Raw genomic sequence first — 20,769 nt, forward strand, 5'->3', positions numbered from 1 at the left:
GGAGACCGCCCCTTTTCTTGGGGCAAGAAGGCTCCATTTTGAGAAGCCTCTTGCCTTCTAGACTGAAGAAGAAAGAACTCAGATGTGCTTGTGTGGTCAAGCCAGGCCAACTCTGACAAAGCCATCGTAAGTATTGACCTCTGCCTTTAAAACCAGTGCTGAGCATAGATAGGGAAAGACCTGATCTTTTTAAAAATAGTAGCTTAGCACTGGGGCAGAGAATATCTCAGGATTTCTCTGCCACTGGAAGAAGTTCTACCTACTTCGCCTCAAAAACTAGCTTTGAGCTTAGATAGTGATAGATCTGCTCTTTCTGATAGCTCAGGGCTAGGGTAAAGAGGATCTCATGATCTCTTCACCTTTGGAGGAAGTTAAACCAGGGGAAAAGCAAGAAAGGAACATCTGCAAGGTTTTATAAGTTGACTATTTATATTTGCAACCTTAACTATGTGTGCCAAGTCTGCCATGGACTTTGTGAAAATAAAATTTTGTTTGATTTTTCAACTTGAAGTGCCTTTGGTTACTGGGATTTCCAGAGCTTCTAAGTAAAGCCCCCGCAGTTCATCTGGGCAAAGGAAGAAGCACATCTTAAAGCTTTAAAAGGTGCCTGGGTGTGACGGCATACAACTCCAATTTATTGCAACCCTATTACAGTCAGAGTTATTTTTGGCAGGATTTTTTCAGAGATTTCTCATGGTCTTCTAAGACTGTGAGAGTGTGACTTGCTGAAAGTGAGGCAATGGGTTTCCATGGCGGAGTGGGGATTTGGACTTTGGTCACCCAGAATTTTAGCCAACACTCAAGTGCCATCCCAGTTTGGCTCTACATCTCAGAGCTGAGGCCAGAAATTAATGGATTTCTTAAAACAAAATCTACTGAGAAACTAAGTTGTAAATTAGAGACCATCTTTTGGTTAGCATCTCTTGTTCTAGCCAAAAATACACATGCTCACTGAATTTGACAGCAGCAATTAAACCCACACTTGACAAAGGTTCAGGATTGACACACAAATCCAACACAAAGGCAAACAGCATCTTCCGGAAGTCCTAACATTGCAAAATATTCATTAGCAAGAATTAACGGCAGGCTCATTTGTACTTAAGTAGTGTTGTACCTTAGGAAGTTGCAGAAAACCTGCTGCCTGCCTTTCATCAGCTATTCCATTGCACTGCACTAAGTGGACTGGAATAAACATCTGTCATGTCTCCCTCCTCTCCCCACAAAGTGATAAGTGATGTTTGTTAGTACAGAAGGTGACAGAAATCTATATCATGCCAAGGTACTATTAATAGAGCATTTAAACATATAGAGTTTTCTCTCTTCCCATTTAAGCTCAGTAACCCATGTCAACATATCCTTCACCCTCAGAAGGCTCAGCTGGCTAGATTAACCAACTGGGTTATGTTTCTTTTATGTGCAGAGAAATTTGTATCACACTTTTACTTATTCCCGCCTACCACGGTAAGTGGTTAAATTTAAAAGTATGACATTATTTAGAAAGTGGGCAGACAATAGATCTGGATCAAAGGGTAGCTCACTGCATCATTTACAGCAGATTGCTAAGAGTATCTGACTCCTCAAAAAAAAAAAGAGTATATGACTCCTCCAGGATGTCTTGATAGCAGCAACAAAATGAATCCCTGCTTGCTTGAAATTGAAAGAATTTTTCAAAGTAATCAGGAATAGATTTTTATGCAGGATGATCCTTTATTCATTTCTGTTACTTAGACCAAATTCTTGGAAACTGGCTTTTTCTCAGGCTCCTATTCAGGTGCAAGATAATGAATTAGTTGACCTTGACAATCAATGAGCGCCATTACTATCTAGAGCAGATCACTTGCAATGGAAAGGAATGCCTAGGTGCAGCCTGAGATTAGCTGGAAAACGGGAGGCCTCTGAAGGGAAGAGAAATGCATTTTTGGGTTGCTTTTAAAAGTGTGTGTTTGGAGACAATTCTTTGTCAAAGCAAATTCTCGCTTCATCAGAGTGGATGTGTCTTCAGGCCTTGGAAATTCTCCTGTTCTTGAATCCTTGCAACCAGTTGACTATTCTTTCTTTGGAAATGGACTCATGCTTTTTGACTAAAGACTATTGGATTTACTGACTTTTTTGCAACTACTTTGGGATCTTTATTTCTACCTGCTTTGATTATATATATTGTGATTTAGCTTAATAAAATTACAAAAGACGATTGTTGTGTGTGACTTGGTGTCAAGGTGAATTATTCTGAGGTGCAACACTTTCAGGCCATGTAAATGGTGTCACGTTGTACCAGGAGCCTGACTTAGGCCCCTTCCACACAGTTGAATAAAATCCCACATTTTCTGCTTTAAACTAAAGTATATGGCAGTGTGGACTGAGATAACCCAGTTCAAAGCAGATTTTGTGGGATTTTCTGCCTTGATATTCTGGGTTATATGGCTGTGTGGAAGAATCCTACATCGTATGTGCTTCCTGAACACATTTATTAACTCAGTTGTTGAATGGCAGGCCAACAGCTAGAATCCTGTTGATGGCTCACTCAAGCTCAACTTCTCCTAGAGAAGCAATTGGATTTTTGCCAGATGGAGTAGGCATACTCAGCAGTTGAGTAAGACAAGGCCAGGGCTGATGTTCTTATTCATTTTGAATATTAGTATGTTTCCGCAAGATGTTATAGCTACTTTGTGCTTGATGTTCTCACAGTGTTTCCTAAATGTTAGTGTTCGATCTAAGATGACACCAAGATATTAGGATGGAAACAGTGTTCAAGCTCTTGGCTTTCCCTTGTAACCTTCAGTTTCCTGTTGGCTTCACAATTACGCAGATGGAAAGCACACACTTGTGCCTTGGCAGGATTAGGCTTCAGGTGGTTAATTTTGTAGTAGCTGCTGGAGAGATCTTTCAGGGCACTCAGAAGTTGGTTTTCGAGGGTTTCAAAGCTAAGGACATCAGTGTATATCAAACTCTTTGTGAGTGGTGGTTGTGGTAGATCATTAGTAAAGATGTTAAACAAGGTTGGTGCAAGAATGATGTAAGCCAATGTGGTTCAACCTGTGGCCCGTGATCCGCATGCGGCCCATCAATTCATTTTTGTTGGCCGTTGCCCTTCTTACTGGAAAAATATTTTAATTATGTAATTAAATATTAATATTTTAATTATGTAATTCAATATTAATTATGTAATTCATTTTCTTTCTGGAATGTCTCTGGCCCTCATACTAAAGTTTGATTGGCCCTCAGGTAACTAAAGGTTGGACCACCTCCTCCATCTACTTTTCCTGCCCTGAAACCTTAGTAATATTAACTGAATAATTAGGTGGACTCAATTTAACAAACTGTTCCATCTAACTCTGTAGAATATCTAATGTTTCTCTATGATTTTAAATGTGAAGTAAGGATATCTTTTTCTTTAAAGCTTTCATAACAAAATAATATGCTTTTATGACAAAATGATGATAAAGTAGTAGGCTTGTTTAACTATACTGTGTGTGTTAGTAGTCAACACAAAGTCATTATTACAAAATGATGACAAAATAGTAGGCTTATTTAGTTATACTCTGCCTGTTATTAGACAACACAAAATGCCTGGGCTCTGCCTGGTAAAGTTTGTTTTCAAAACACTTCTAATGACTAAAACCTAAAAATGAATAAAGACAAATTATGACCCAAGACAGAGAGATTTATCTCCATGCCTCCAACAGTGAACTTAAGGCACATAAATGTGACTTTTGAATGTCTATAGAGAACATCTAAGTGATGAGAGAATAAAGAAATAATTAGAAACATTTGATCCAAACATAAATAGTGTTGCAAGGTTTCCAAAACAGCAACGAGGGACAGCCAAAATTCACAACATACCCGACTGACTATCAGGAAACGGCTATTAACAAGTTTGTATTCTACCTAAATACCAAATTAAAGTATTGATTTCAGTTAACCTAGCCATGTATTTCCCTGTAAAGTTGACATATTGATCACGTTCCTAAATTAGTGATGCAAACATTGCTGTTTTCAGGAAAGATCCACCCCTCAAAATGTAGAATGCATATGGAGCTGGAACTCCCAACCCTTATAACATTTGTTCTCTCGTTTGCTCTATCATGATCAAGAATTTTGGCCCTCAAATAAGCGAAAGCATTTCAAATAAGAGACACCTCACAGCCCTAATTGCTGGCCAGTTTTAATTGACACTAAACTTTAATGAGACAGAGAAGGAACCAAAGAGATTGCACAGTAAAAACATGAGTGGAACTGGAACAGCCAAAGTGGAGGACTGTTATACCCCAGCCACCTTTGGGTTCTGAACCTGATTCAGAAATGAAATTTGACCAGGATGAAGCTTATTCTGACCTTTCACCCAGTTCTTCGAGCTCCTTTCAATTACAGACCCCAGCTGTGGATAGCTCCGATGCTTCCTTAATTGGGAGAGATACTGAAAACATGACTCCCATGGTAGAACCAGATGTCCCGAGTTCCCCAGGGAATGTATCCTTTAACAGAAGGGAGTTTTTGCATCGCCAGAGATCAGAAAAACAGGAGCTTCGAAGGAGTCAACGTTTGGCATCTAGAGGGGATAATGGATAGGAAATTGCCTTGGGAACCTTTGGGGAGTTGGTTTCCCTTCGCTGTGATTAGATCTAAGTTCCATAAAAGTGTCTTGCACTGTGAACAATTTGTGGTGCCAACGTAGTGACGTCTGAGAACACTTCACCGTTTCCAGTTCCCTGATTTCACCAAGCCAAGTCTCCTGTTCCTGGAGGCCAAGCCGAGCCGCGACTCCCGATTTAATCCGGAGTGAATTCACATCCTTGCCTTGTTCCTGAACCCGGATTGCTTTTAGCTTCGTCCTCTGCCTGCCTTGATATCCAAGACTTCCTAGTGACTTTGGACCTTGTTATTCACTCCTGCTTTCTTGTTGTTTCCCCGCTCAAGAACTTTCCAACAGTTTTGAGCATGTTTCAGTTTCTGGACTTTGGACAATAATATTGGACATATCTCTTCAACTCTTTGGACTAATTCATACCATATCATAAAGGAATATTGCTCACTCACCCTTTCCACTTATTCTTTCCTGAATTTATACTTGTTTTAATAAAGATATTATATGATTATTGGTCTCTGTTTGGTTTCCAGTGCTCACGCTGCCTTGGAGTGCAAGAAGGACATTACTCTCTTCCTCTCCTAATCTTACCCCTCCATTTATATCCCCTCTCGTTCTTTTGTTCTTTCTTACCTTCTCTTTGCAATGTCACACTTCATTGGGATCTGCAGACTTCTCTTGATGGCAAAGGAACCTGACTTTTGACGGGCTTAGAGCAGAAGCTGGCTTCCGAACCATCTCTTTGAAATGGAAAATCGATAACTGGCAGACAAGGGAACTTGAGATATTTTCCCTTATTCCTTATGCCCTTGTGCGGAGGTGGAAAGAATTATATTTTATTTCAGTGAAATTTGGATTTCTAATCTGTATATACTGTATTTGTCTTTGATTCAGTCAATGTAGAAAAAAAATACGAATGGAAATTATAGCTTCAACTGCATTGGGCCAATTTCTGAAAAGTTGACATGGCAATTCAACTTGTTTCTGGAAATTTGTTCTAATCTGTGTGGTTTTCACTCTGGCTCATGCATTAATCATTCGATTTATATATCGTCTAAGCGCACAGCCTTTCTTCTTCCGCATTTAAAAACTTTGATACATAAAGGCTTCTTCTGAAAGACAGAAAGCCAGAGGGAGTGTAAAAGGTTTATAATTATTCTGCATTTGCTCAATTACATTTTCTTTGATACAGCCATACTGCTGTCATTGTTTCAGGCGTTAAGCTTTCACCATTGTATGTCTTTATTATTTGCTAGTCACATTATAGTTGCTCAAATTGTTATGCTGTAACATTATTACTACTTTTACTAGGCTTAATCCTACCATCTTCTATCTATATATATAAAAGTGTTGGCATCACGGCGACCCACAAAACAACAAAACTACAGGCCCCCCAACCTCAAAATTTGATGACACAACCCATCATCCACGGCTCTAGGTTGATACAACAAAAAGAAAAGAAAAATAAAGTCCTAATTAGAGAGAGAGGAATAATTGCTTTTATCCAATTGCTGCCAGTTAGAAGCTAAGCTCCTCCAACTTGGTCTCCTAGAAACCCAATAAAAAATAATAAAAAACACTAAAAAATTAATACAATAAAATACCATAATAACAAAAAATAACTAAAAATTATACAAGAAAATAATAAAATATAATAAATAAAAAGACAACTTACAACAAAATTAATTAAAAAATACAAATAACGTCAAATAAAAATTACACAACAATTTTTAACCAATACCACCACCACTTTGCCACAGCAACGCGTGGCCGGACACAGCTAGTATTAGACTATAAGAGATTGGAGCTATCATTCCCTACAGATTATGGTCTAGCGGGGTGACAGACAAAAATGCTTCCCTCACCCCCCCCCCCCCCCCAATAAAATTGGATCATTGAATTGCCTGGCCTGGTCTTCTAACATCTCTTAGAATTACAGAGAAAGCAAAGTCTCTTTCGTGATCACTATCACATGTCTTATATCACTCGGCATCATTACAATCCTTTGTCCCTTTCCATCATTTTTCCTTAAATTTCAACAAATGCCCAGTTTGCTTTGCTGCAGGCTCAAGGATCATTCTCTTTTGATCACCAGAGCAACACATGGACCGAGGATGTTATAGAAAAGGATCTTAATATTAGAGATGTCTACGAAAATACTTCCTTCATTTCCTTCGTGCTATCGTTTCAACCGTTCGTCTAGACAAAACGAATGACGACATTTTCGTGGGAAACGAGAGATGAGACGAAAATGAAAGCCGCACAATTTTTGTGCTTGCTTTCGTTTTCCTTTCGTTTCGGTCCCGTAACAATAAGCAAGTACTGACAGAGGGCTGCTTTCCCATTACAGCTGATGTGCACCAATGGGTGTTAATAATAATATTAATAGAAATAACAATAACTACTCCCTAAGCTGAGTCTGGGAGAGGAGTGCCTCCCCCATTATATCTGATGTGAGCCAATGGGTCTTAATACTAATAAGATTACGTAGCCGTAATTGAGCATACCTTCAGGAAGCCGGAAGCTGGAATGTTAAATTGCCTCTGTGTCTGTCTATATATGTCATGTTGTCTAATGGCATTGAATGTTTGCCATTTATATGTGCATTATAATCCACCCTGAGTCCCCTTCGGGGTGAGAAGTGTGGAATATAAATACTGAAAATAAATAAATAAATAAATAAACACAAGTGATAGAAGTCTGATTCTTGTTTCTATTTCTGGTTCATTTCCAACTGTAATTTTTTACATTAAAAATAGATTGAAATGTAACCTACCACTCCAGCAAGAGGGATTTACCCATTAAGAATACTGGGGAATGGCTGGAATTTTCAAGGTGTCACAAAGACTTAGGAGTGCAAAGTAGAGAAACAAACAAAGCATACTTTCCCTTGTTGTTATCTACTGTCCAGTAGGCTTTGACTTACGGCATCTTTATGAATAAGATTCCTTGAAGTTGCCTTGTTGTCAATACAGTAGAGTCTCACTTATCCAAGACTCGCTTATCCAAGGTTCTGGATTATTCATGGCATTTTGTAGTCAATGTTTTCAATATTATATCATGATATTTTGGTGCTAAATTCGTAAATACAGTAATTACAACATAACATTACTGCGTATTGAACGACTTTTTCTGTCAAATTTGTTGTATAACATGATGTTTTGGTGCTTAATTTGTAAGATCATAACCTAACTTGAGGTTTAATAAGCTTTTCCTTAATCCCTCCTTATTATCCAAGATATTTGCTTATCCAAGATTCTGCCAGCCTGTTTAGCTTGGATAGGGCCGGGCTGTGGCACAGCTGGCTAGTAACCAGCTGCAATAAATCACTACTGACCGAGAGGTCATGAGTTCGAAGCCCGGGTCGGGTTAAGCCCCGACCATAAATAGCCCGGCTTGCTGTTGACCTATGCAGCTCCGAAAGACAGTTGCATCTGTCAATTAGGGAAATTTAGGTATGCTTTATGCGGGAGGCTAATTTAACTAATTTACAACATCATAAAACTGCCAGCAAAACACGAGGAATGGAATGAGGAAGTACAGCCACTAGTGGATGGTGAAGCAACAGCTCCCCCTGTGGCCGGAATCGTGAAGCTGGAAAAAAAAAGTTAAATACCTCTGTGTCTGTCTATATATGTTGTTTGTCTGTTGGCATTGAATGTTTGCCATATATGTGTTCATTGTAATCCGCTCTGAGTCCCCTTCGGGGTGAGAAAGAAGGGCGGAATATAAATACTGTAAATAAATAAATAAATAAATAAATGAGATTCTACTGTAGTCCTGTTCAGATTCTGCAGATCTGAGGTTTTCTCAATATGGCCAAACTGTATCTTCCCTATCCCAGGACTGAAGTGTGTAAAAGCAGCATATTGTCTTCATTTGTCACTTGGGTGTGTTTCTATGTGTGCTTTTCAAATCTAACACACATCTGAGTTTCGCAGGATTCCTGGCATTCCAGGCGTGTCAGAATATCCTACAAACACGAACCCACTGAGTCAACCATGTCATTTACATAAGCAAGTCAGCTGGCAGGCTTTATAAATGCCACAGATGACAGCAAAAGAAAATACCAAGCCAACACAATTCAGAAAGCACTCTACAAAGTGCATTCTAGGAATAAATTGAGAAGGGAGTGGAGGATGAATTTTGACCTAGAAAAAACAAACCAACCTGATTTCGCTGTGGTTTCCCTTTAATGGTTTCCATTGCTAAAACAGATATACCCAGGCTCCTCCATGCAGAGGTGCCAATTAATATGTTATAATTAAAGTGAAAGTGGAATGCAATTAAATAGTCACAGCCCATTGGTCTGGTGATTGAAGTGCTGCCGCAATTAATGCACTAGCTCTAGACTTTTCAGCCCCAGCTATGGAGCCTAGAGCACAAAAGGGGATTTGCCATCATTTGAGGATAGGATGAAGTTGACGACAGTTGTCACTTTGTTTTCGTAAGACCTTACTACACATTTCAGAGATTTGGGGGCTACATGCTCCCCAATAGTTTACAGATAAAAACCCAGACACATGTGACCAAGCAATATCAGATAGTGTTCAAGATGACAAAAATGTTATTCATAAGGAAGAAACTTAAAGATATGCTGACTATAGAAATAAGTACCGTATATACTCGAGTATAAGCCGACCTGAATATAAGCCAAGGCACCTAATTTTACCCCCCCAAAAAAACTGGGAAAACATTGACTCCATTATAAGCCGAGGGTGGTAAATTTCAGAAATAAAAAATAGATACCAATAAAATTACATTAATTGAGGCATCCGTAGGTTAAATGTTTTTGAATATTTACATCAAGCTCAAATTTAAGATAAGATTGTCCAACTCTGATTATTCTCATCTTCTTCAATGTCAATGTGCTTATGAATCCTATTAATAATAATAGAGTAAAATAATACATGTAACAACAACAATAATAATAAATACAGGAAAATAATATACAGTAGAGTCTTGCTTATCCAACATTCTGGATTATCCAACACATTTTTGTAGTCAATGTTTTCAATACATTGTGATATTTTGGTGCTAAATTCGTAAATACACTAATTACTAAATAGAATTACAGTAGAGTCTCACTTATCCAACACTCGCTTATCCAACATTCTTGATTATCCAACGCATTTTTGTAGTCAATGTTTTCAATATATCATAATATTTTAGTGCGAAATTCGTAAATACAGTAATTACTACATAGCTTTACTATGTATTGAACTACTTTTTCTGCCAGATTTGTTGTATAACATGATGTTTTGGTGCTTAATTTATAAAATCGTAACCTAATTTGATGTTTAATAGGCTTCTCCTTAATCTCTCCTTATTATCCAACATATTCGCTTATCCAACATTCTGCCAGCCCGTTTATGTTGGATAAGTGAGACTCTACTGTACTGCGTATTGAACTACTTTTTCTGTCAAATTTGTTGTTAAACATGATGTTTTGGTGTTTAATTTGTAAAATCATAACCTAATTTGATGTTTAATATATTGTATATGCATATAATATTAATAATATTATTTTGTAATACAATACAATACTAATAATGCAATATAATAATGTTAATTACATATTATATATTATATGTAATATTAATAATAATATTACAATATATTGATATCTATATATATATAAAAGAGTGATGGAATCCTGGCGACCGCCAAAACAACAAAACTAAACACCCCACAACCTCGAAAATTGACAACACAACCCATCATCCACGCCTCTAGGTTGATACAACAAAAAGAAAAGAAAAATAAAGTCCTAATTAGAGGGAGAGGAAGAATTGTTTTTATCCAATTGCTGCCAGTTAGAAGGCTAAGCTCCGCCCACTTGGTCTCCTAGCAACGCACTCAGCCCAGGGGACAGGCAGAGTTAGGCCTCTTCCACACTGCCTATAAAATACAAACTATCTGATTTTAACTGGATTAGATGGCAGTGTAGACTCAAGGCCCTTCCACACAGCCATATAACCCATATAATCTTATATTATCTGCTTTAACTGGATTATCTGGACTCCACACCTTTACCCTTTACTTTAACTACCACCAATTCCTCAATACTTTATTTCCCATACCACCATACTTCGCCACAGCAATGCGTGGCCGGGCACAGCTAGTAGTACAATATAGTAATTTATTGCCAGTATTGTGCTATGCTAATAATATAATATTGTATGTAAATTTAATTTGTAAGCCGCTCTGAGTCCCCTTCGGGGTGAGATGGGCGGGATATAAATGTAATAAATAAATAAATAAATAAAATAGGCTTTTCCTTAATCCCTCCTTATTATCCAACATATTTGCTTATCCAATGTTCTGCCGGCCCATTTATGTTGGATAAGTGAGACTCTACTGTATAAGCTATGAGAGTCTGCAATGTTGTGCATTTGCTTGAGTCTACAGAGGATGGCAAAGATCTGCCCACCCTCTTCTCCTTAATTTGTTGAGTTCAAACACTTCTTGCATTTTGAATTCAGGTTGCAACAACTGGAATAAGCTACAGAAAAGGGAGGAAGTGGGAGGAAGAAAGACATTGGAGGCTTAACTGGGACTATCTCTGCCAAATTAGAACAGCTGGAGGGTAGGAGAATATAAACATAGGGTTTTTGGCTGTCCCTTAAATTGGGGCTCATCAGTAATAAGAGGAAGGAATATCTGGAGAGTTTAGATTGGAAAGGCGTGCTATTTTTCTGAAATATCAAAAAGAATACTGTTCAGCATTGTAATAATAATAATAATAATAATAAACGAATTCCAGTATATATTTCTCGCATCATCCGAAAATACATCACACAGTCCTAGACACTTGGGAAGTGTTCGACTTGTGATTTTGTGATACGAAATCCAGCATATCTATCTTGTTTGCTGTGTCATAATAAAATAATAATAATAATAATAATAATAATAATAATAATAATAATAATAATAATGGCTATGGCTCATGAATGGGACCTTGAAGAAGGAGACGGAAGGCCTGATCCTTGCAGCCCAGGAACAAGCCATCAAAACAAATGCAATTAAGGCCAAGATTGAAAAATCAACTGATGACCCAAAATGCAGACTGTGCAAGGAAACCGACGAAACCATTGATCATATCCTCAGCTGCTGTAAGAAAATTGCACAGACAGACTACAAACAGAGGCACAACTATGTGGCCCAAATGATTCATTGGAACTTATGCCGAAAGTACCACCTCCCAGCAGCAAAGAACTGGTGGGATCACAAACCTGCAAAAGTATTGGAAAATGAGCACGCAAAGATACTGTGGGACTTCCGAATCCAGACTGACAAAGTTCTGGAACACAACACACCAGACATCACAGTTGTGGAAAACAAAAAGGTTTGGATCATTGATGTCGCCATCCCAGGTGACAGTCGCATTGACGAAAAACAACAGGAAAAACTCAGCCGCTACAATATGTCATACAATAATAATAATAATAATAATAATAACAACAACAGGAAAAACTCAGCCGCTATCAGGACCTCAAGACTGAACTTCAAAGACTCTGGCAGAAACCAGTGCAGGTGGTCCCGGTGGTGATTGGCACACTGGGTGCCGTGCCAAAAGATCTCAGCCGGCATTTGGAAACAATAGGCATTGACAAAATTACGATCTGCCAACTGCAAAAGGCCACCCTACTGGGATCTGCGCGCATCATCCGAAAATACATCACACAGTCTTAGACACTTGGGAAGTGTTCGACTTGTGATTTTGTGATACAAAATCCAGCATATCTATCTTGTTTGCTGTGTCATAAAATAATAATAATAATAATAATAATAATAATAATAATAATAATAATAATAATAATCTTTTATTTTTACCCTACCACCATATCCCGTAAGGACTCGGGGCAGCCTACAAATAGCACACAATGGTGCCACACAACATATAAAATACAGTATATCAATATTAAAAACCAATTGTAGCCACTGCTTTCAACTATTGCTTATCATTTTCATCTGTCTCCAGCAATCCATCCTCAGTTCTTTTGGAATAATCATTTTTTGTTTTATTCTTTTTCAGTCTGTTACAGGGAGAGAGAAATGACTACCTAGTGACTCCAAATTCTGTGAGCAATGAACCCATTCCAGGTTTCAGTCTAAACTTTAAGTGAGCTATCAGAAGAACTGAACTTTGTCTCCAAAACAGGTCCAACACCATGAACAGCCCACTTACTGTTTGGAACAAAATGTGAAAGAAATCCATGGCTCCACTGTTTCTGGAGCCACCAGACACCACTGTGTGTTAGGACTCAAAAGCTCACTTATCCAACACTCGCTTATCCAACGTTCTGGATTATCCAATGCATTTTTGTAGTCAATGTTTTCAATATATCATGATATTTTGGTGCTAAATTCGTAAATACAGTAATTACTACATAGCATTACTGCGTATTGAACTACTTTTTCTGTCAAATTTGTTGTATAACATGATGTTTTGGTGCTTAATTTGTAAAATCATAACCTAATTTGATGCTTAATAGGCTTTTCCTTAATCCCTCCTTTTTATCCAACATATTCACTTATCCAACGTTCTGCCGGCCCGTTTATGTTGGATAAGTGAGACTCTACTGTAGTTTTCAATGTAGACACTATTTTGAGATGCTGAAGAAGTGTGAAAGCACATACCATGTTGTCATTCCACATGCGGTTAGAAGAAAAGACCGTATTTTAAGGTTTTCAGTTACAGTATATTCCCTGTTTCAACAGCATACCAGAACCACAACAGCCTCCAAACGTAAAATTTCAGACTCCTTAATTGGTTCCTTATTCAAGGCTGAACTGAAATGTGACCTCACTTTTCAAAAACACCTTAAATAACATTGAATGGTGGCAAAAGTCTGCCTTTTAATAGTACACACCCAACACTCTGTGACTATATCTCCTGCTATGTTTCAACTGACCTTGTTTGCTTTCAGTGATTTCATCATATGGTTCAATCCAATAGATCACAAAGTATTATGCAGATCTCTCATTTCATGATGCAATTTCTGATTGTGGGCAGGAGCCGGGAACAATTCATAGTGCAATCCCAACTTAAAGATGTGCTGACTATAGAAATAAATACCGTATATACTCAAGTATAAGCCGACCCGAATATAAGCCAAGGCACCTAATTTTACCACAAAAAACCTGGGAAAACATTGACTCCAGTATAAGCCGAGGGTGGTAAATTTCAGAAATAAAAATAGATACCAATAAAATTACATTAATTGAGGCATCAGTAGGTTAAACGTTTTAGAATATTTACATAAAGCTCAAATTTAAGATAAGACTGTCCAACTCTGATTATTCTCATCTTCTTCAATGTCAATGCACTTATGCATCCTTTTAATAATAATAGAGTAAAATAATACATGTAACAACAACAATAATAATAAATACAGGAAAATAATAAATGTAATAATAAATAGAGTAAAATAATAAATGCAATAATGATAATACAGTAGAGTCTCACTTATCCAACACTCACCTATCCAACGTTCTGGATTATCCAACGCATTTTTGTAGTCAATGTTTTCAATATATCATGATATTTTGGTGCTAAATTTGTAAATACAGTAATTACTACATAGCATTACTGTGTATTGAACTACATTTTCTGTAAAATTTGTTGTATAACATGATGTTCTGGTGCTTAATTTGTAAAATCATAACCTAATTTGATGTTTAATAGGCTTTTCCTTAATCTCTCCTTATTATCCAACATATTCGCTTATCCAACGTTCTGCCGGCCTTTTAACATGCCTTTTAACATAGAACAAAGACAAGACAAACATAGGCTCCGAGCGGGCCTCAAACTCATGACCTCCTGGTCAGAGTGATTCATTGCAGCTGGTTACAGCTGGCTTGCTCTCCAGCCTGCGCCACAGCCCGAGCCCAAAAATGCATTGGATAATTCAGAATGTTGGATAAGCGAGTGTTGGATAAGTGAGACTCTACTGTACTGTAAATAAATAATAAATAAATGTCTACTGAATAAACCACCCAAGTATGCAACCCAACATAGATCTACCTGACGGTAAATGTCATAATTCAACTAGGCTTACTTCTAAGGCAGACAAATAAAGGTTAAACAGGACGGTTGTCAGTCTTACTGAAAAGTTTTAGAAACTCTGACTTCAGCCCAGTACAAACCCTATAGAAAATGTGTCTTCCAAACCACACATTCTATATAGACTTTTCGGCAGACAGAACTACAAGCATGGTGACAGTCATCCACCCCACTACTCCACGAAGAAACACAGAAAGTGACAAGCACATGAGTTGGAAGCATATGAGATGAGTGAGAAAGAGGTGATGGAACCTTTCATATGGTTTGGTTTAGAGCCATTCTGGAAAGTCTGGAGAGCTAAGGACATATGTGGTGATCGGTATTATGAGCTTTTGCATTGCAATCGATTACAAAGTTCTCCTGATTAACGGGAAAGCGTGAGTCATCACCTGATGGTGTTTGTTATTTTAATGGAAAGAGTAGACTGTTCACAGGGATACAATGGCATTCCCACACAAGAACCCAAAGGATGAATTATAAGCCAGGGACTAAATCCAACTGCTATGTATTTTGATCGATTGGATTTAGACTCCAGTGGTCTGTACTAACTCTTTTTTCATCAATTTTTAAGAACAGATTGGAGCCCTTGCCTATGTTGCAAGGCCATTTCTTTTTTTGTTATCTCACTTCTATACAATGTCAACAAAACATGAAACTTGACCATCTGCCGAGATAGATATTTAACTCCTTTCCCCATTATCCACAGTGCTTGAGCTCTTGCTGCAGGTATCTCCAGACCTGCTCATAACAATGGAAAGGAGATGGCTTTTGTTGTAGTCTTCTACCTTGAGTAGTTGATTCCCAGATAAATCTGAAAGCCCCAAGCAAAGCTCAAGAGCAGGGGTCCCCAAACTTTTTAAACAGGGGGCCAGTTCACAATCCTTCGGACCATTAGAGGGCCGGACTATAGTTGACCACCGAGCAATAATAATAATAATAATAATAATAATAATAATAATAATAATAATAATAATAACAACAGCAATAATAATAAAAAGAGGGTTGGAAGAGAACCTTTGGGCCATTGAGTCCAATCCCCTTCTGCCTTTGTGCACCGAAAGCACAAGCAAAGCACCCCTGACAGATGGCCACCCAGCCTCAATGCTAATAATAATAATAACAACAACAACAACAACAACAACAACAATAAAAAGAGGGTTGGAAGAGACCCTTTGGGCCATTAAGTCCAATCCCCTTCTGCCTTTGTGCACCGAAAGCACAAGCAAAGCACCCCTGACAGATGGCCACCCAGCCTCAATGCTAATAATAATAATAATAATAATAATAATAATAATAATAATAATAATAACAGCAATAATAATAAAAAAGAGGGTTGGAAGAGACCCTTTGGGCCATTGAGTCCAATCCCCTTCTGCCTTTGTGCACCGAAAGCACAAGCAAAGCACCCCTGACAGATGGCCACCCAGCCTCAATGTTAATAAAATAATAATAATAATAATAATAATAATAATAATAATAATAATAATAATAATAATAATAATGAGGGTTGTGCTGTGGGGGCCGGATAAATGGCTTCGGTGGGCCACATCTGGCCCCCGGGCCTTAGTTTGGGGACCCCTGCTCAAGAGGATACGACATATTTTTTTATTTATTTAACTAACTAATTTTGGTGTCCTTTCATTGCAGCAGGCACTGACTAGATCCACACGGTCCCATGATTCTAATAAATCAACTAACAATGTTAAATCAGGACAAATAGGTTTCTAGAAATTCAGTGCCATATCAAGAACTGGTCGGGATGCAAAGCGTGCATAAGACACACTTCTCATATTTACATCATACAAGACTCCCTGACCTCCTTCTCCAGTTCTTTATTCAAAACTTTGATTTGTATCTTCCTGCCTGTTGGCACCTTTGCCCTTCTTATCTTCGTCTTAGCACAAACAGGTTCACAAAACAAACAAAAATGCACACTTACACGTGTCCGGTTTGTGGCAATTGTGTCCTTGTCGGAAGTACTGTGGGTTTTCGATGACAGGAATACGGGTCATGCCTATCACAACCGTATCTGGACCAGCGTCCAATGATGAAGGCGTAGTGATACCATGGTTGATATGATGGAGAGGACTAGCCGAATCTTCTTCCCCGCTGATCACAGCCACGGGACCTAGAAAAAGAGAGGCAAATTGATGAAGACAACCAGGTCTCTACTGAAGAGCTGCCCTTCTGCTTCAGGGATATTTCATATTTGGGACAATCTGGAATTTTATTTATTTATTTATTTACAGTATTTATATTCCACCCTTCTGTGAACTGGCCTTAAAATATGGAGGAAAATATGTCTGGAGGGAGTATATATATCAGGAGGATTTGGAGGATAAGGAAGGATAACAGAACTGAGGAATTTATATGAGTAAATATGGTAACTTATATAAGAAGGTACGGTAACTGCCACCAACATGAGGTAATGTCTTTTAACGTAAATGATAAATGGTAAATGGTAATGGCTTTCCCTTAGGCGCAGAGTGAGGCAAGGAGACTGATCTTTATGAACAACAACGAAGTTCAAGTTTATTTGTACATAAGCTTGTGGTTGCAATATATAGACGTTTCAGGATCTTGAGTTACAGTGCAGTCTTATTTGTATGAATACTTCTTAAACAACTTCTCTTCAAAGAGCAGTGATCTAACTATTACTTTAACAAACAAGCCGTGGATTGATCTTTTTTTTTTTATTGACCAAATCCCTCTTGACTAAACTCCCGGTCAGCTTATATCCTCAGCCTTTCCCTGAATGACAATAAGCTGCCGTCTGCTTGTGTGAACAAGCCTCAATTTCCCAGCTTTTCTAAGCTGTCAAAGAGTAACCTCTCTTCAGCTGATTCAAACAGCCACTAACTTCCTCAAAAGTCGAACAGCAACTAACTTTTTTAAAAGGGTTTAAGCTTTAACTGCCAATTAAGCCACGCCCCCTTCTCCTCCAGAGAGAGGCTATGTTGCTATGGCAACCTGTTGTATACTGTTTCCAGCTGGCTTCTATGCGAGGCCTGCCTTCATTAATATATAACTCCTTCTCTTTTTTTTAACAAACAAATAAAATCATATTGATAATAATTTCTGTTAACTCATAACATCCTTACACCTTCTCACCCCAAAGGGGACTCAGGGCGGATTACAATGAACACATATATGGCAAACATTCAATGCCAACAGACATATATAGACAGACACAGAGGCATTTAACATTTTTTTCCAGCTTCACGATTCCGGCCACAGGGGGAGCTGTTGTTTCACCGTCCACTAGTGGCTGTACTTCCTCATTCCTTTCCTCGTGTTTTGCTGGCAGTTTTATGATGTTGTAAATTAGTTAAATTACAATGTTGCTAACGGCCGCAAGGTTATTAATAGCAAGGAATTGGAAAGGGGAGGTGGAAATTAAAATAGAAGATTGGTACAAGGAAATTTGGAAATTAGCAATAAATGATAAATTAACATGCAATTTAAATGTCAAAAAAGGCCTAAGAAAGAAAAATGACTTTGAAAATATATGGAAGAAATTTATTGAAGAAACATTAAGGAGAGAAGATGGGAATCAACCCCCACCAGAAGAAATGAGGTTCTGGTTGGACTATAAAGAAATGGACTCCGGTGATGGGGAGCACAACGGGTAGAACACTGGGGGAAGGAAAAGACTTAATTATATGAATTGTAAAGATTTTTCTTTTTTTTGTAACAAAATTAATAGTAATGTAATAAAAAAATATTCAAAAAAAAAATTAGTTAAGTTAGCCTCCCGCATAAAGCGTACCTAAATTTCCCTACTTGACAGATGCAACTGTCTTTCGGGGCTGCATAGGTCAACAGCAAGCCGGGCTATTTAATGGTCGGGGGCTTAACCCGACCCGGGCTTCGAACTCATGACCTCTCGGTCAGTAGTGATTTATTGCAGCTGGTTACTAGCCAGCTGTGCCACAGCCTGGCCCGGAATGAGACTTTCTGATTCATGAATTTTCCACAACTTCTTACATGACGCAAGAGTGGCTTATCACACCATGTTTTTGTTTATGTGTTACACATTCCAGACCATGCATTTGGTCTTTTGAATTTATAATGTATACAACAACAACTCTTTATTGATTAGTCAATTTTGGCCATATCAAACGTACACACTTAACCATACATACAGTAAAACCATGTAAAACCATGTATAGATACAAAGCATCCCAGCCTACTAGCCTACCAACCCACTCCTAGGTAGTTGTGCAAATACAGAATAAAAAGATTAAAATTAAAATTAATTATTCCCTTAAGGTAAGGTTTAAGCGGGTGCAAGGGTACGTAAAACTAGTGGCTTGTCCATAGTAAATTTTAAATTTGGATTTTGTTATTGGCATTAATATCACAGCTATCTGCTTCCATCTGTGAGGGTTGAAATTATAATGTGATTGCTCTGAGTCACAAAGGCAGTTATTTTAAACTAGGGATGGGTGGTAATTTTGTCTGTTTTTATTTTTGATGAGATGTTACAATATTGGCTAAATTCTTAAACTTTTGATGAAAATAGTCAGAGAGTTACCGTATATACTCGAATATAAGCCAACCCGAATATAAGCCGAGGCATCTAATTTTACCACAAAAAAACTGGGAAATCATTGACTCAAGTATAAGCCAAGGGTGGTAAATTTCAGAAATAAAAATAGATACCAAAAATACATTAATTGAGGCATCAGTAGGTTAAATGTTTTTGAATATTTACATCAAACTCTAATTTAAGATAAGACTGCCTAACTCTGATTAAATCATTATTCTCATCTTCTTCAATGTAAATGTGCTTATGTATCCTTTTAATAATAATAGAGTAAAATAATACATGCAATAATAATAATAAATACAGGAAAATAAAACATGTACAGTAGAGTATCACTTATCCAACATAAACGGGCCGGCAGAACATTGGATAAGCGAATATGTTGGATAACAAGGAGAGATTAGGAAAAAGCCTATTAAACATCAAATTAAGTTATGATTTTACAAATTAAGCACCAAAACATCATGTTAAACAACAAATTTGACAGAAAAAATAGTTCAATATGCAGTAAAACTATGTAGTAATTACTGTGTTTACGAATTTAGCACCAAAATATCACGATATATTGAAAACATTGACTACAAAAATGCGTTGGATAATCCAGAACGTTGGATAAGCGAGTGTTGGATAAGTGAGACTCTACTGTAATAATAAATAGAATAGAATACTAAATGTAATACAGTAGAGTCTCATTTATCCAAGCCTCACTTATCCAAGCTTCTGGATTATCCAAGCCATTTTTGTAGTCAATGTTTTCAATATATTGTGATATTTTGGTGCTAAATTTGTAAATACAGCAATTACAACATAACATTCCTGCGTAGTGAACTACTTTTTCTGTCAAATTTGTTGTATAAAATGATGTTTTGGTGCTTAATTTGTAAAATCATAACCTAATTTGATGTTTAATAGGCCTTTCCTTAATCCCTCCTTATTATCCAAGATATTCACTTATCCAAGCTTCTGCCAGCCCATTTAGCTTGGATTAGTGAGACTCTACTGTATTTTGCCAGTGTAGACAATGCCATGGTGTTGACCCCTGGACATCTGGATCAGACTGTGCACTAGTTCAGTCAACAGAACTAACCAAGATTTGGTCCAAATGTTGATAATTGTCAACAGAATTTGCATCCTATGACTAATTTCCTGTAGTCTAGCTGCATTGTCTGAAATGCTGGTCGGCATATTTGCCAGTTGTGCTTCATCTCGCATTTCAATGTAACCATTTTTCTATCCAATTTATACAGATTATGAAAGGTTTGCCAAGTTCTTATTTAAAAAAATAAGCCAAACAGAATATGCAGCAGTCTGCAGTGACCAAAATCAATAAGCAGATGTATTTCCAGGATGGAGAGGTCATGTATATACTCTCCATGTAGCTGTTAAGGATAAGGAGCCTTTTAGAGAAGGGGGGCGGCAAACTTAATTCAACATAACCTACTTTGCAGAATACACAGGATTGAAACTAGGACATTGAAGATCTACGTGCTCCGAGCTCTTTGCTTCATCCAAAAAATATTATTGTATATACTCGAGTATAAGCCTAGTTTTTCAGCCCTTTTTAAGGCC

At 37.6% G+C, this 20,769-nt stretch overlaps 1 protein-coding gene across 6 annotated transcripts in view; it reads right to left on the minus strand.

The window, feature by feature from the left end:
* ntrk3 (neurotrophic receptor tyrosine kinase 3) overlaps window positions 1–20,769 on the minus strand; it is a 707,738-nt gene that overhangs the window by 210,361 nt on the left and 476,608 nt on the right. For all 6 annotated transcript variants that reach the window (XM_062963028.1, XM_062963030.1, XM_062963029.1 and 3 more), the window contains exon 12: window positions 16,591–16,779. In XM_062963028.1, the coding sequence (XP_062819098.1) occupies window positions 16,591–16,779 (189 nt within the window). The remainder of the gene's footprint in view (window positions 1–16,590; window positions 16,780–20,769) is intronic.

The sequence above is a fragment of the Anolis carolinensis genome, unplaced genomic scaffold, assembly GCF_035594765.1.
Source record: "Anolis carolinensis isolate JA03-04 unplaced genomic scaffold, rAnoCar3.1.pri scaffold_11, whole genome shotgun sequence".
In the NCBI taxonomy this organism is placed as follows: Eukaryota; Metazoa; Chordata; class Lepidosauria; order Squamata; family Dactyloidae; genus Anolis; species Anolis carolinensis.